Here is a 13,790-nt window from a genome sequence, read left to right as displayed (position 1 = left end):
GCCTTGTTCAGGGGCAGAACAACAGATTTTTACCTTGTCAGCTCGGGGATTCAATCTTGCAACCTTACAGTTAACGAGTCCAACGCTGTTATGCGAATGCAGTAAGAAGCCAAGGTAAGTTGCTAGCTAGCATTAAACTTATCTTATATAAAACAATCAATCAATCATAATCACTAGTTGACGATCACATGGTTGATGATATTACTAGTTTATCTAGCGTGTCCTGCGTTGCATATAATCGATGCGGTGCGTATTCGCGAAAAAGGGCTGTCTTGCTCCAATGTGTACCTAACCATAAAGATCAATGCCTTTCTTAAAATCAATACACAGAAGTATATATTTTTAAACCTGCATATTTTGCTAAAAGAAATCCAGGTTAGCAGGCAATATTAGCAAGGTGAAATTGTGTCACTTCTCTTGCGTTCATTGCATGCAGAATCAGTGTATACGCAACAGTTTGGGTCGCCTAATTTGCCAAAAAATTTTACGTAATTATGACATAACATTGAAGGTTGTGCAATGTAACAGGAATATTTAGACTTGCCACCCCTTAGATAAAATATGTAACGGCTCCGTATTTCACTGAAAGAATAAACGCCTTGTTTTCAAGATGATAGGTCATTAATATGGTTGAATCCGGAAACTAAGGCTTGTATTTCTGTGTGTTATTATGTTATAATTAAGTCTACGATTTGATAGAACAGTCTGACTGAGCGATGGTAGGCACCAGCAGGCTTGTAAGCATTCATTCACACAGCACTTTAGTGCGTTTTGCCAGCAGCTCTTCGCTGTGTTTCAAGCATTGAGCTGTTTATGACTTCAAGCCCATCAACTCCCGAGATCAGGCTGGTGTAACCGATGTGAAATGGCTTGTTAGTTAGTGGGGTGTGCGCTAGTAGCATTTCAAACGTCACTCGCTCTGAGACTTGGAGTGGTTGTACCCCTTGCTCTGCAAGGACCGCGGCTTTTATGGAGCGATGGGTCACGCTGCTTCGAGGCTGGCTGTTGTTGATGTGTTCCTGGTTCGAGCCCAGATAGGGGCGAGGAGAGGCACGGAAGCTATACTGTTACACTGGCAATACCAAAGTGCCTATAAGAACTTCCAATAGTCAAAGGTATATGAAATACAAATCGTATAGGACAGAAATTGTCCTATAATTCCTATAATAACTACAACCTAAAACTTCTTACCTGGGAATATTGAAGACTCATGTTAAAAGGAACCACCAGCTTTCATATGTACTCATGTTCTGAGCAAGGAACTTAAACGTTAGCTTTTTTTACATGGCACATATTGCACTTTTACTTTCTTCTCCAACACTGTTTTTGCATTATTTATACCAAATTGAACATGTTTCATTATTTATTTGAGGCTAAATTGATTTGATTGATGTATTATATTAACTTAAAATAAGTGTTCATTCAGTATTGTTGCAATTGTCATTATTAAAAATAAATGTAAAACAACAACAAAAAACGGCAGATTAATCGGTACCGGCCTTTTTTGGTCATACAATAATCGGTATCGGCGTTGAAAAATCATAATCGGTCGACCTCTAGTTAAGTGCCTTGCTCAATGGCAGTAGGTGAGTCATAGGATGGGTCAAAAAAGACCACTGCTGACAGGGTCATCACTATCTGGCAATAGGATGGACAGCAGTGCGACATTATCGCTACCAATGCCAAAATTCTTCAACCTTACCCAGTCTAAAGCAACGTACCCTCTGATGATATACCCTTTATTGCACATGTTAGTACGTCCTTTGTATCTTGGTCATCTAGAGACCATACCAGCCATTTCCTTTCAGACCAGTGAAGGGAACTGAACAAGTGCACACTAGCTGAAGTCTCTTGTTTTAAGAGAATCTTAATTAACTCTGAAATACACCCTAACAAAACAGATGGCAAAAGAAGAAGTTCAAACCACAGAAGGTTAACATGGGAATAAATGAGAGAACGCTCAGAGAAAGTCAAAGGGATTAGTGCCTCAGAAGAAATGACTCTCTGTGGAGGCTGAAAAAGGCTAATGGATCTGGCTGGCAGCCTGGCAGAGGTTGGCAGTGGGTGTAAGTGGGCATTTATATGCCCACAATTAAACGTCTGGGGGAACAGACACTCTGGAATGAGAACAGATAGACATCTATGGTCTGGGAGGACTGGAGAGTCATTTGGGCATGAAGACTTGAAACTTCCATCATAAAATCCTACATAAGAGTGTTATAATATGAAATTCATTGCTATAAACCTGGACTTGGAACTACTCTCTTGGTGCAGGTATAGGGCACCGGCCTGCAAGACAAACACAACTGGACAATAATTTCTGCCAGGTGTGATATCTCTCCTAAACAGCTGGGGTTAATGTCCCTAGCCACCCAGTAAGGTGTGATATCTCTCCTAAACAGCTGGGGTTAATGTCTCTAGCCACCCAGTAAGGTGTGATCTCTCTCCTAAACAGCTGGGGGTTAATGTCTCTAGCCACCCAGTAAGGTGTGATCTCTCTCCTAAACAGCTGGGGTTAATGTCTCTAGCCATCCAGTAAGGTGTGATCTCTCTCCTAAACAGCTGGGGTTAATGTCCCTAGCCACCCAGTAAGGTGTGATATCTCTCCTAAACAGCTGGGGTTAATGTCCCTAGCCACCCAGTAAGGTGTGATATCTCTCCTAAACAGCTGGGGTTAATGTCCCTAGCCACCCAGTAAGGTGTGATATCTCTCCTAAACAGCTGGGGTTAATGTCCCTAGCCACCCAGTAAGGTGTGATATCTCTCCTAAACAGCTGGGGTTAATGTCCCTAGCCACCCAGTAAGGTGTGATATCTCTCCTAAACAGCTGGGGTTAATGTCCCTAGCCACCCAGTAAGGTGTGATATCTCTCCTAAACAGCTGGGGGTTAATGTCTCTAGACACCCAGTAAGGTGTGATATCTCTCCTAAACAGCTGGGGTTAATGTCTCTAGCCATCCAGTAAGGTGTGATCTCTCTTCTAAACAGCTGGGGTTAATGTCTCTAGCCATCCAGTAAGGTGTGATATCTCTCCTAAACAGCTGGGGTTAATGTCCCTAGCCACCCAGTAAGGTGTGATATCTCTCCTAAACAGCTGGGGTTAATGTCCCTAGCCACCCAGTAAACAGGTGTGATATCTCTCCTAAACAGCTGGGGTTAATGTCCCTAAACAGCCACCCAGTAAGGTGTGATATCTCTCCTAAACAGCTGGGGTTAATGTCCCTAGCCACCCAGTAAGGTGTGATATCTCTCTAAACAGCTGGGGTTAATGTCCCTAGCCACCCAGTAAGGTGTGATATCTCTCCTAAACAGCTGGGGTTAACCCAGTAAGGTGTGATATCTCTCCTAAACAGCTGGGGTTAATGTCCCTAGCCACCCAGTAAGGTGTGATATCTCTCCTAAACAGCTGGGGTTAATGTCCCTAGCCACCCAGTAAGGTGTGATATCTCTCCTAAACAGCTGGGGTTAATGTCCCTAGCCACCCAGTAAGGTGTGATATCTCTCCTAAACAGCTGGGGTTAATGTCCCTAGCCACCCAGTAAGGTGTGATATCTCTCCTAAACAGCTGGGGTTAATGTCCCTAGCCACCCAGTAAGGTGTGATATCTCTCTAAACAGCTGGGGTTAATGTCTCTAGCCACACCCAGTAAGGTGTGATATCTCTCCTAAACAGCTGGGGTTAATGTCCCTAGCCACCCAGTAAGGTGTGATATCTCTCCTAAACATAGGTGTGATATCTCTCCTAAACAGCTGGGGTTAATGTCCCTAGCCACCCAGTAAGGTGTGATATCTCTCCTAAACAGCTGGGGTTAATGTCCCTAGCCACCCAGTAAGGTGTGATATCTCTCCTAAACAGCTGGGGTTAATGTCCCTAGCCACCCAGTAAGGTGTGATATCTCTCCTAAACAGCTGGGGGTTAATGTCCCTAGCCACCCAGTAAGGTGTGATATCTCTCCTAAACAGCTGGGGTTAATGTCCCTAGCCACCCAGTAAGGTGTGATATCTCTCCTAAACAGCTGGGGTTAATATATAATGTATATAACGGTCCTGAATTTGTTGTCTACTGTACTGTTGTTGTCCTTTTCTTAATTCCATTTTAAACGTGGAAAATAAAGCCAGTAAAGATATGTCACGGCAGCAGGTAAAGTAAAGATATGTCACGGCAGCAGGTAAAGTAAAGAGATATGTCACGGCAGCAGGTAAAGTAAAGATATGTCACGGCAGCAGGTAAAGAGATATGTCACGGCAGCAGGTAAAGTAAAGAGATATGTCACGGCAGCAGGTAAAGTAAAGAGATATGTCACGGCAGCATGTAAAGTAAAGAGATATGTCACGGCAGCAGGTAAAGTAAAGAGATATGTCACGGCAGCAGGTAAAGTAAAGATATGTCACGGCAGCAGGTAAAGTAAAGATATGTCACGGCAGCAGGTAAAGTAAAGAGATATGTCACGGCAGCAGGTAAAGTAAAGATATGTCACGGCAGCAGGTAAAGTAAAGATATGTCACGGCAGCAGGTAAAGTAAAGATATATGTCACGGCAGCAGGTAAAGTAAAGATATGTCACTGCAGCAGGTAAAGTAAAGATATATGTCACGGCAGCAGGTAAAGATATGTCACGGCAGCAGGAAAAGATATGTCACTGCAGCAGGTAAAGATATGTCACTGCAGCAGGTAAAGTAAAGATATGTCACGGCAGCAGGAAAAGATATGTCACTGCAGCAGGTAAAGATATGTCACGGCAGCAGGTAAAGATATGTCACGGCAGCAGGTAAAGTAAAGATATATGTCACTGCAGCAGGTAAAGTAAAGATATATGTCACTGCAGCAGGTAAAGTAAAGATATATGTCACGGCAGCAGGTAAAGTAAAGATATGTCACCGCAGCAGGTAAAGATATGTCACGGCAGCAGGTAAAGTAAAGATATGTCACTGCAGCAGGTAAAGTAAAGATATATGTCACTGCAGCAGGTAAAGTAAAGATATATGTCACGGCAGCAGGTAAAGATATGTCACGGCAGCAGGTAAAGATATGTCACGGCAGCAGGTAAAGTAAAGATATATGTCACTGCAGCAGGTAAAGTAAAGATATATGTCACTGCAGCAGGTAAAGTAAAGATATATGTCACGGCAGCAGGAAAAGATATGTCACGGCAGCAGGAAAAGTAAAGAGATATGTCACGGCAGCAGGAAAAGTAAAGAGATATGTCACGGCAGCAGGTAAAGTAAAGAGATATGTCACGGCAGCAGGTAAAGTAAAGAGATATGTCACGGCAGCAGGTAAAGTAAAGATATGTCACGGCAGCAGGTAAAGATATGTCACTGCAGCAGGTAAAGTAAAGATATATGTCACTGCAGCAGGTAAAGTAAAGATATATGTCACTGCAGCAGGTAAAGTAAAGATATATGTCACGGCAGCAGGTAAAGTAAAGATATGTCACTGCAGCAGGTAAAGATATGTCACGGCAGCAGGTAAAGATATGTCACGGCAGCAGGTAAAGTAAAGATATGTCACTGCAGCAGGTAAAGTAAAGATATATGTCACGGCAGCAGGTAAAGTAAAGATATGTCACCACAGCAGGTAAAGATATGTCACGGCAGCAGGTAAAGTAAAGATATGTCACTGCAGCAGGTAAAGTAAAGATATATGTCACTGCAGCAGGTAAAGTAAAGAATATGTCACTGCAGCAGGTAAAGTAAAGATATATGTCACGGCAGCAGGTAAAGATATGTCACGGCAGCAGGTAAAGTAAAGATATGTCACTGCAGCAGGTAAAGTAAAGATATATGTCACTGCAGCAGGTAAAGTAAAGATATATGTCACGGCAGCAGGAAAAGATATGTCACGGCAGCAGGTAAAGATATGTCACGGCAGCAGGAAAAGATATGTCACGGCAGCAGGAAAAGTAAAGAGATATGTCACGGCAGCAGGTAAAGTAAAGAGATATGTCACGGCAGCAGGTAAAGTAAAGAGATATGTCACGGCAGCAGGTAAAGTAAAGAGATATGTCACGGCAGCAGGTAAAGTAAAGATATGTCACGGCAGCAGGTAAAGATATGTCACGGCAGCAGGTAAAGTAAAGATATGTCACGGCAGCAGGTAAAGTAAAGATATATGTCACGGCAGCAGGTAAAGATATGTCACGGCAGCAGGAAAAGATATGTCACGGCAGCAGGTAAAGTAAAGAGATATGTCACGGCAGCAGGTAAAGTAAAGAGATATGTCACGGCAGCAGGTAAAGTAAAGAGATATGTCACGGCAGCAGGTAAAGTAAAGAGATATGTCACGGCAGCAGGTAAAGTAAAGATATGTCACGGCAGCAGGTAAAGATATGTCACGGCAGCAGGTAAAGTAAAGATATGTCACGGCAGCAGGTAAAGTAAAGATATATGTCACGGCAGCAGGTAAAGTAAAGATATATGTCACGGCAGCAGGTAAAGTAAAGATATGTCACGGCAGCAGGAAAAGATATGTCACTGCAGCAGGTAAAGATATGTCACGGCAGCAGGAAAAAGATATGTCACGGCAGCAGGTAAAGTAAAGAGATATGTCACGGCAGCAGGTAAAGTAAAGAGATATGTCACGGCAGCAGGTAAAGTAAAGAGATATGTCACGGCAGCAGGTAAAGTAAAAGATATGTCACGGCAGCAGGAAAAGATATGTCACGGCAGCAGGTAAAGATATGTCACGGCAGCAGGAAAAGATATGTCACGGCAGCAGGTAAAGATATGTCACGGCAGCAGGTAAAGTAAAGATATGTCACGGCAGCAGGTAAAGTAAAGATATGTCACGGCAGCAGGTAAAGATATGTCACGGCAGCAGGTAAAGTAAAGATATGTCACCACAGCAGGTAAAGATATGTCACGGCAGCAGGTAAATATATGTCACGGCAGCAGGTAAAGATATGTCACGGCAGCAGGTAAAGTAAAGATATGTCACTGCAGCAGGTAAAGTAAAGATATGTCACTGCAGCAGGTAAAGTAAAGATATATGTCACGGCAGCAGGTAAAGTAAAGATATGTCACGGCAGCAGGTAAAGTAAAGATATATGTCACGGCAGCAGGTAAAGTAAAGAGATATGTCACGGCAGCAGGAAAAGATATGTCACTGCAGCAGGTAAAGATATGTCACGGCAGCAGGAAAAGATATGTCACGGCAGCAGGTAAAGATATGTCACGGCAGCAGGTAAAGTAAAGAGATATGTCACGGCAGCAGGTAAAGTAAAGAGATATGTCACGGCAGCAGGTAAAGTAAAGAGATATGTCACGGCAGCAGGTAAAGTAAAGAGATATGTCACGGCAGCAGGTAAAGTAAAGAGATATGTCACGGCAGCAGGTAAAGTAAAGAGATATGTCACGGCAGCAGGTAAAGTAAAGAGATATGTCACGGCAGCAGGAAAAGATATGTCACGGCAGCAGGTAAAGTAAAGATATGTCACGGCAGCAGGTAAAGATATGTCACGGCAGCAGGTAAAGTAAAGATATGTCACCACAGCAGGTAAAGATATGTCACGGCAGCAGGTAAAGTAAAGATATGTCACTGCAGCAGGTAAAGTAAAGATATATGTCACTGCAGCAGGTAAAGTAAAGATATATGTCACGGCAGCAGGTAAAGATATGTCACGGCAGCAGGTAAAGTAAAGATATGTCACTGCAGCAGGTAAAGTAAAGATATATGTCACGGCAGCAGGTAAAGTAAAGATATATGTCACGGCAGCAGGTAAAGTAAAGAGATATGTCACGGCAGCAGGAAAAGATATGTCACTGCAGCAGGTAAAGATATGTCACGGCAGCAGGAAAAGATATGTCACTGCAGCAGGTAAAGATATGTCACGGCAGCAGGAAAAAGATATGTCACGGCAGCAGGTAAAGTAAAGAGATATGTCACGGCAGCAGGTAAAGTAAAGAGATATGTCACGGCAGCAGGTAAAGTAAAGAGATATGTCACGGCAGCAGGTAAAGTAAAGAGATATGTCACGGCAGCAGGTAAAGTAAAGAGATATGTCACGGCAGCAGGAAAAAGATATGTCACGGCAGCAGGTAAAGATATGTCACGGCAGCAGGTAAAGATATGTCACGGCAGCAGGAAAAGATATGTCACGGCAGCAGGTAAAGATATGTCACGGCAGCAGGAAAAGATATGTCACGGCAGCAGGTAAAGATATGTCACGGCAGCAGGTAAAGATATGTCACTGCAGCAGGTAAAGTAAAGAGATATGTCACGGCAGCAGGAAAAGATATGTCACGGCAGCAGGTAAAGTAAAGAGATATGTCACGGCAGCAGGTAAAGTAAAGAGATATGTCACGGCAGCAGGAAAAGTAAAGATATGTCACGGCAGCAGGAAAAGATATGTCACGGCAGCAGGTAAAGTAAAAGAGATATGTCACGGCAGCAGGTAAAGTAAAGATATGTCACGGCAGCAGGAAAAAGATATGTCACGGCAGCAGGTAAAGTAAAGAGATATGTCACGGCAGCAGGTAAAGTAAAAGATATGTCACGGCAGCAGGAAAGATATGTCACGGCAGCAGGTAAAGTAAAGAGATATGTCACGGCAGCAGGTAAAGTAAAGAGATATGTCACGGCAGCAGGAAAAGATATGTCACGGCAGCAGGTAAAGATATGTCACGGCAGCAGGTAAAGTAAAGAGATATGTCACGGCAGCAGGTAAAGTAAAGAGATATGTCACGGCAGCAGGTAAAGTAAAGATATGTCACGGCAGCAGGTAAAGTAAAGATATGTCACCACAGCAGGTATCAGCTTATGACAACAGACACAACAGTTATGATGTCAAACTGTTAAGAAACATCCATCATAAGGCCCTACATAACACTACTATAATTTTAACAGTTGTCATGGCAGCTAGTATCAGCGTATGAAATCAGACCCATCTAAGATGCTAACCTCCTTGCATAATGCCTTGCCAACTAGCTAGGGTCTTTGCCTAAGACGTTGATTCATGAGTATATTTGGGGTCAATAGTCACCACAGTCAGTGCCACCTTAATTTGTCCTCCTGTTGTAGCCTGTGTTTACTTTGGCTTAGCACCTAATTCACCAAACCTGCCCTTGATAAACAAATGCCTTACGGCTGGGACATAACATCATCTTTGTGTATTAAGTCTAAAGCATAGGACATTTGCACGTGTCCAATTTTTGGGGAATACCTTAAAACCTTGGCTGGATCTCATTAGAACGTAGATAGTGATGATGTAATCATCTAAAACAAAGACAAAAGCTACACAATACAATAGTGTCTTTAAAACTTAGCTGTTACCTTGTAGACAGGCCAATCCCAAAAATAAGAACTCTAAGCGACCACTGAACAGTCCAACAGCGGAACAGACCAACACAAAATCATTATGCGATACACACGCCCGTAAGTCAAATGTTTCGCGAATTGATATGGATCAGAATTTCGGTAAAGTTCTAGCCTGTTACATAAGCGTATCTCAAGTTAGGGGGGGGGGGTGGCCTTACTGAAGTGCCCCAGTAACTCATACGTACCCGAAGGTGGAGGCTCGGCTGCAGAGTTTGTCCACCTGGCGACGCAGGTCAGGGTCAAGCTCCTCCAGGGTGTTTGGATCAGGGCTGGGTCTCTCCTGGGGTCCCACGTACAGCACATCCACCGCTGGGCTGGGGAAGTCCACCTGAAGGGGGTCAGAGGTCATGGAATGGTTAAGGCATCCGCATACTAGGTTTAGTTTGTTCCTAGCAGAATTTGACTAGGCGAAGCGAATGTCTGTGCCTTGTATACACCCTTAAAAATAAATTTGGTTGAAAAAAATTGAAGAAAGCAGTAATATTACTGTTTGTCACCTTTTTGAGACGGCATAGCAACAACATAGGTAGAATCAATCTAAGCCAAGTTAAGAAATCTGTCATAAATGTGTACGTTTTTGCATCTAGCTAAGATGTTTAGTGCTGTGTTTCTCAAGTGAAAAAATGTACATGAAAACCAGTCGTCTCTCATTGGACAACAAACACTTAATTGAAGAATCCCTACTCTTGACCAATATTCAACGGGTGGGGGCGTAGACATCAGCTGCAGAACTTCGGGTGCCACAAGAAAAATTGTTGTGTGCTCGAACAGCCGGGAAAAAATGTTGTCAATACTGCTGAACACCAAAACTAACAATAACGTCACAAAATATTGTCGTAATATATGCTCAAACTGTTTGGACTGGAAAGCATACGGTAAGCTCTAGGTAGACACAAATATGTTTGTGTAAGGGGAGTGTGTGAGCAAGACCTTGGTCCCGTTTCAAATACTTAACAATAACAAATATATAACAACAAATAAGCATCTTCCATTTTCTTGAGGTAAAAACATGACTGAACGGGTGCTTGACTTCCAATGGCTGAATCACTGATTGCTTTGAGGAAGCGTGCATGTAAACAGTGCCTGTACATTACAATATTGCCGAAGATTGACTTTAATGGTAAAGGCCATTCCAGTAATTCCCAATTATATTGGTTGTAAAATTTCACATTTATATGGGTATTCCCGTGTGTGTGTAGAGTGGTGTGTGTGTGTGTAGAGTGGTGTGTGTGTGTGTGTGTGTAGAGTGGTGTGTGTGTGTGTGTGTGTGTGTAGAGTGGTGGTGTGTGTGTGTGGTGTGTGTGTGTGTGTGTGTGTGTGTGTGTGTGTGTGTGTAGAGTGGTGTGTGTGTGTGTGTAGTGTGTGTGTGTGTGGTGTGTGTGTGTGTATAGAGTGTGTGTGTGTGTGTGTGTGTGTGTATAGAGTGTGTGTGTGTGTGTGTGTGTGTATAGAGTGGTGTGTGTGTGTGTGTGTGTGTATAGAGTGGTGTGTGTGTGTGTGTGTGTGTATAGAGTGGTGTGTGTGTGTGTGTGTGTATATAGAGTGGTGTGTGTGTGTGTGTGTGTGTATAGAGTGGTGTGTGTGTGTGTGTGTGTGTGTATGTGTGTGTGTGTGTGTGTGTGTGTGTGTGTGTGTGTGTGTGTGTGTGTGTGTGTGTGTGTGTGTGTGTGTGTGTAGAGTGGTGTGTGTGTGTGTGTGTGTAGAGTGGTGTGTGTGTGTGTGTGTGTGTAAGAGTGGTGTGTGTGTGTGTGTGTGTGTGTAGAGTGGTGTGTGTGTGTGTGTGTGTGTGTAGAGTGGTGTGTGTGTGTGTGTGTGTGTGTAGAGTGGTGTGTGTGTGTGTGTGTGTGTGTGTAGAGTGGTGTGTGTAGAGTGGTGTGTGTGTGTGTGTGTGTAGAGTGGTGTGTGTGTGTGTGTGTAGAGTGGTGTGTGTGTGTGTGTGTAGAGTGGTGTGTGTGTGTGTGTAGAGTGGTGTGTGTGTGTGTGTAGAGTGGTGTGTGTGTGTGTGTGTGTGGAGAGTGGTGTGTGTGTGTGTGTGTAGAGTGGTGTGTGTGTGTGTGTGTGTAGAGTGGTGTGTGTGTGTGTGTGTGTGTGTGTGGTGTGTGTGTAGAAGTGGTGTGTGTGTAGAGTGGTGTGTGTGTGTGTGTGTAGAGTGTGTGTGTAGAGTGGTGTGTAGAGTGGTGTGTGTAGAGTGGTGTGTGTGTGTGTGTGTGTAGAGTGTGTGTGTGTGTGTGTGTGTGTAGAGTGGTGTGTGTGTGTGTGTGTGTGTGGTGTGTGTGTGTGTGTGTGTGTGTGTGTGTGTGTAGAGTGGTGTGTGTGTGTGTGTGTGTGTGTGTGTGTAGAGTGGTGTGTGTGTGTGTGTGTGTGTGTGTGTAAGTGTGTGTGTGTGTGTGTGTGTAGAGTTGAGTTGTGTGTGTGTAGAAGTTAATAATGTGTGTGTGTGTGTAGAGTTGTGTTAATGTAATAATGTGTGTGTGTAATATTAATAATAATAATAATAATAATAATAATAATGTGTAATAATGTAATGTAATTAATAATAATAATAATAATAATTGTAATGTGTGTGTAATGTGTTAATGTGTAATGTGTAATAATAAGTTAATGTGTAATGTGTAATGTGTAATGTGTAGAAGTTGTGTGTGTGTGTGTGTGTAGAGTTGTAATGTGTGTGTGTGTGTGTGTAATAATAAGTTGTGTAATAATGTGTGTAATAGTATTAGTTAATGTAATGTAATAATAATAATGTGTTAATAATAATAATAATGTTAATAATAATAGTTGTGTATGTGTTAATGTGTGTGTGTAGAGTTAATGTGTTGTGTGTGTGTGTGTGTAGAGTTGTGTGTGTGTGTGTGTGTGTGTGTGTTGTAGAGGTGTGTAATGTGTGTGTTGTGTGTGTATAGAGTTGTGTGTGTAACAATGTGTGTGTAGAGTTGTAATGTGTAAGTTGTGTAATTGTAATAATGTTAATATAGAGAGTTATGTAATGTAATAATGTAGAGTTGTGTGTGTGTGTGTGTGTGTAGAGTTGTGTGTGTGTGTGTGTGTGTGTAGTTTGTGTGTGTGTGTGTAATGTGTAAGTTGTGTGTGTGTGTGTGTGTAGAGTGTGTAGAAGTTGTGTGTGTGTGTAGAGTTGTGTGTGTGTGTGTGTGTAGAGTTAGAAGTTGTGTGTGTGTGTGTGTGTGTGTGTAGTTAAGTGTGTGTGTGTAGAGTTGTGTGTGTGTGTGTGTTAATGTAATAATAATGTGTGTGTGTGTGTTAATTGTGTGTAATAATGTGTGTGTAGAGTTGTGTAATGTGTGTGTGTGTAGTGTGTGTGTAGAGTTGTGTAATGTGTGTGTGTGTGTAGAGTTAATGTGTGTGTGTGTGTGTGTAATGTAGAGTTAATGTGTGTGTGTTAATAATGTGTGTGTAGTTAAGTTGTAATGTGTGTGTGTGTGTGTGTGTGTAAGTAATGTTGTGTGTGTAATGTAATAATGTGTAATGTGTAGAGTTGTGTTAATGTGTGTAATGTGTGTGTGTAATATAAGTTAATATGTGTAATGTGTGTGTGTGTGTAATGTGTGTGTGTAGAGTTGTAATGTGTGTGTGTGTGTGTGTGTGTGTGTAGAGTTGTGTGTGTGTGTGTGTGTGTGTAAGTTGTGTAATGTGTAGTGTGTGTGTGTGTGTAGAGTAATATTGTGTGTGTGTGTTGTGTGTGTGTGTGTGTAGAGTGTGTGTGTGTGTGTGTGTGTTGTGTGTGTAGTAAGTTGTGTGTGTGTGTGTGTGTGTGTGTGTGTGTGTGTGTGTGTGTAGTTGTGTATTGTGTGTAGAAGTTGTGTGTGTGTGTGTGTGTGTAGAGTTGTGTGTGTGTGTGTGTGTGTGTGTAGAGTTGTGTGTGTGTGTGTGTGTGTGTGTGTGTGTGTAATGTTGTGTGTGTGTGTGTGTGTGTGTGTAGTGTAATGTGTGTGTGTGTGTGTGTTGTGTGTGTGTGTGTAGAGTTGTGTGTGTGTGTGTGTGTGTGTGTGTGTAGAGTTGTGTGTGTGTGTGTGTGTGTGTGTGTAGAGTTGTGTGTGTGTGTGTGTGTGTGTGTGTGTAGAGTTGTGTGTGTGTGTGTGTGTGTGTGTAGAGTTGTGTGTGTGTGTTGTGTGTGTGTAATAGTAATGTGTGTGTGTGTAGAGTTGTAATAAGTTGTGTGTGTGTGTGTTGTGTGTGTGTGTGTGTGTGTGTGTAAAGTTGTGTGTGTGTGTAGTGTGTGTGTTGTGTGTGTGTGTGTGTGTAGAGTTATTGTATTAATAATAATGTAGAAAGTTAATAATGTAATGTAGTAAGTTTAATTAATAATGTAATATTAATAATAATGTAATAATAGAGTTGTAATGTAATAATAATAATAATGTAATGTAGAGTGTGTGTGTGTGTGTGTGTGTGTGTAGAGTTGTGTGTGTGTGTGTGTGTGTGCATAAGTTAGAGTTGTGTGTTGTGTGTGTGTTAATGT

The 13,790-nt window shown here is 42.4% G+C and overlaps 1 protein-coding gene across 1 annotated transcript in view; it reads right to left on the bottom strand.

The window, feature by feature from the left end:
* The window catches only part of LOC118358788 (phosphatidylinositol 4-phosphate 3-kinase C2 domain-containing subunit alpha-like), a 106,485-nt gene that overhangs the window by 18,331 nt on the left and 74,364 nt on the right, over window positions 1–13,790 (bottom strand). Inside the window, exon 15 of the mRNA XM_052480700.1 lies at window positions 9,499–9,641. Coding sequence (XP_052336660.1) covers window positions 9,499–9,641 — 143 coding nt within the window. The remainder of the gene's footprint in view (window positions 1–9,498; window positions 9,642–13,790) is intronic.

Source organism: Oncorhynchus keta, chromosome 26 (genome assembly GCF_023373465.1).
Source record: "Oncorhynchus keta strain PuntledgeMale-10-30-2019 chromosome 26, Oket_V2, whole genome shotgun sequence".
Lineage (NCBI taxonomy): Eukaryota > Metazoa > Chordata > Actinopteri > Salmoniformes > Salmonidae > Oncorhynchus > Oncorhynchus keta.
This window is presented reverse-complemented; position numbering and strand designations above follow the sequence as displayed.